At 43.0% G+C, this 2737-nt stretch overlaps 1 protein-coding gene across 1 annotated transcript; it reads right to left on the bottom strand.

The window, feature by feature from the left end:
• Nucleotides 1-1371: 1371 nt before the first annotated feature.
• Nucleotides 1372-2514, bottom strand: LOC122925671 (protein ZBED8-like). Its single transcript, XM_044277019.1, has one exon. It carries the CDS (start codon nt 2512-2514, stop codon nt 1372-1374), a length of 1143 nt encoding a protein of 380 aa, XP_044132954.1.
• Nucleotides 2515-2737: the final 223 nt, after the last annotated feature.

The raw sequence follows: 2737 nt of genomic DNA, 5'->3' as shown, positions 1-2737 counted from the left end.
ATCACGCTTATCCATTGCTGCTCCATCCATCTATATGGGACTGTGAGAACACACCTCACAGGATCAAATATTATCACCTTATTCTGTGGATAGAGGATGAGTTCTTATGGTGGGACAGCCCTGGGGATCAGCACTGACTTCATGGCCTGATCAATCCTTCTGGGTGTGCTCCAGAAGGCCCATCCATTGGTGTCTCTCTTTGGATAGCCCCGATCAATCATGAATAAAGTAACATATGGAGATTTTCAGGTTGGAGCTAGGTATGTAGATGTATCTTAACTGTACTTGCTGCCCATAGCAATGGAGACTGGTTTGTATGGCAATCTGTCACCAGGATATTCACTGTTTAACCATGTACAATGCCTTGTAGGGCTAGCTCAGCTGCAGGTAATACTTTTCACCAGTGGCATACATAGAGAAATAAGGGCCCCATAGCTAGGATCAAACCAGGCCCCCCACACAGGACAGAGGGGTTTCTGCCTAAACCCCTTTCAATGACCCTTGGGCCATTATTTCACTACCTCATTTGCTAAAAGTTGTTGCTTTAGAGCAGTGGTTCTTAACCTTGTTGGAGGTACTGAACCCCACCAGTTTCATATGTGCATTCACTGAACCCTTCTTAATTGGAAAAATTAAATATGATTTTTTCAAATTCAAAACATAGATATATATTTATACATAGGTGCACAAAGTGAATAAAACAATTAAAGAACAAAACCATAAAGAACAAAGAACAAAACCATTAAAACATGATTTTCACACAAAAATAAAAACATAATAATGAATATTTACTGCAAATCAGTGTGACTTCTGCTGTTGTCTTTCAGAGACCAGGTCAGAAATGCGCGGCTTTACCTTGGCAAGTGCCACTCTCATGTCATTTTCGCAACAAAGTCTGTTCCTTTTCTTCGTTTTTATGTCCAGCATCCTTGAAAAGGATTGCTCGCAAAGATATGTTGTAACAAACGGTATGAAAAACTCCAGAGCTTTCTTAGCAATAACAGGGTACGTTACCATTTGTTGACACCAAAATGTTGAGAGCGTTGTTGTTCTGACGAGTTGCTGTTGAACCTGGCTCTGCTGAAGTTCAATGATTTCATCGAGGTATTCATCATTGACATCTGTTGTCTCAACACTAAATGTGAGCGGCTGTCTCACCCATGCTGGATATGACTCTCTTGTAGGGAAGTATCCATCAAGAGACGTTGCAAGCTCATCTAAGTGCGTGGCAATTGCTTGCTTCAGTTCCGTGGGTACAGAAATGTTTCCGATTCCAGATACATCTTCGATCTTACTTACACAGTCGTCTAGCAGGGGAAAGTTTGCGAAGTTATCGTTCTCTATTTGCGTTTCCATAACGGTAGCTTTTTTTTAAAAATCCTTCAGGTTTTCTTCCGCTTTGATGATGTTGACTCCACTGCTCTGCATCTGTTGATTGAGATGATTTAGAGCTGCAAAGATATCAGTCATGTACGCTAAAATGAGAATGAACTCAGAATCTTTGAAGCAATCTGCATGACAATGTTGGTGTTCTTGCAAAAACAGGGCTAATTCCACACGCACGGCAAAAACACGATTCAACACCTGTCCCCGGGATAACCACCGAACGTTGGAATGGTACAGAAGTACCTCAAATTCAGATCCCATTTCTTTACACAGCTCCCTGAAGATGCGGGGCCTCAGAGCACTATTTCGCACATAGTTCACACATTCCACTACAATTTTTAATACTTCTGCCAGTTTTGGAGGCAAGGTTTTTGTTGCCAATGCATGCCTATGCAGAATACAATGCGTAACAATGATGTGTGGTGCATCGGCTTTCACTAGCGCACCAAAACCAGACTTTCTTCCCAGCATGGCTGGAGCTCCATCCGAACAAACTGCAGAAACCATATCCCACGAAAGATTGTTGTCTTTGAAGAAGTCATCCACAAGTTTCTTCACATCGACTGCCTTAGTTGTAGTTGTAAGAGGCTTACAAAATAAAAACTCTTCCTTTATCACGTCGTCTTTCACATAGCGCACGAATACTGCAAGCTGGCTTAGATTGGAGACGTCTGTGGTCTCGTCGAGTTTAAGCCTGAATTTTGCCGGGCTTGAAATCAGATCTGCAACTATTTGAGCCAAGATGTCTTTGCTTATGTCCTCTATTCTGTCGCTGATGGTGTCATTTGAAAGAGGAATTTGGGATAACTTAACTTCAGCCGCTTTTCCCAGCATGATATTCGCCATCTTCAACACAGCTGGTTTTATGAGTGTTTCACCAATGGTGTGGGGTTTGCCCTGCTTTGCGATCAGGTAAGCAACTTCGTACGATGCTATGAGGATCGGTTTGTTGATGGGTACAAAGCCGAGAACAGGCAGACTAGCCTTTTCATCGAATCTGGCTCTCCTCACCGTGAATTCAGCGAGCGTTGTGTTCTTGTATTTTTCATCTCCATGCAGCTTAAGGAAGTGTTCTCTTAGTTTTGCCGGTGCTAGACTAGAATTGCTCAACTTGGCATTGCAAATCATACAGTTAGGACGCTGACTCCCATCACGTTCCGTTATACATGTGAATCCATATTGTACATATTCGTCCGACCACTTTCTTTTTTTGCTCGAAATAGTTAGTATGAAGGGATAGGCCAAGCGATGTTGCGTGATCACCTGTAGCCAATGATGGACAAGCGGGGCGAGTCGGGTGTGTGTCTTGACCTCCAGGGCCGGACTGGGGATACAAAGCAGCCCTGGAAAA

This window comes from Bufo gargarizans, chromosome 2 (genome assembly GCF_014858855.1).
Source record: "Bufo gargarizans isolate SCDJY-AF-19 chromosome 2, ASM1485885v1, whole genome shotgun sequence".
NCBI classification, from domain to species: Eukaryota; Metazoa; Chordata; class Amphibia; order Anura; family Bufonidae; genus Bufo; species Bufo gargarizans.
The sequence above is the reverse complement of the archived record's forward strand: the minus strand, read 5'-3'. Positions and strand labels throughout refer to the sequence as shown.

What these genes read in the sequence shown, in the direction of transcription:
- LOC122925671 (XM_044277019.1), bottom strand. Translation starts at nt 2,514, where the DNA reads ATGATTTGCAATGCCAAGTTGAGCAATTCTAGTCTAGCACCGGCAAAA.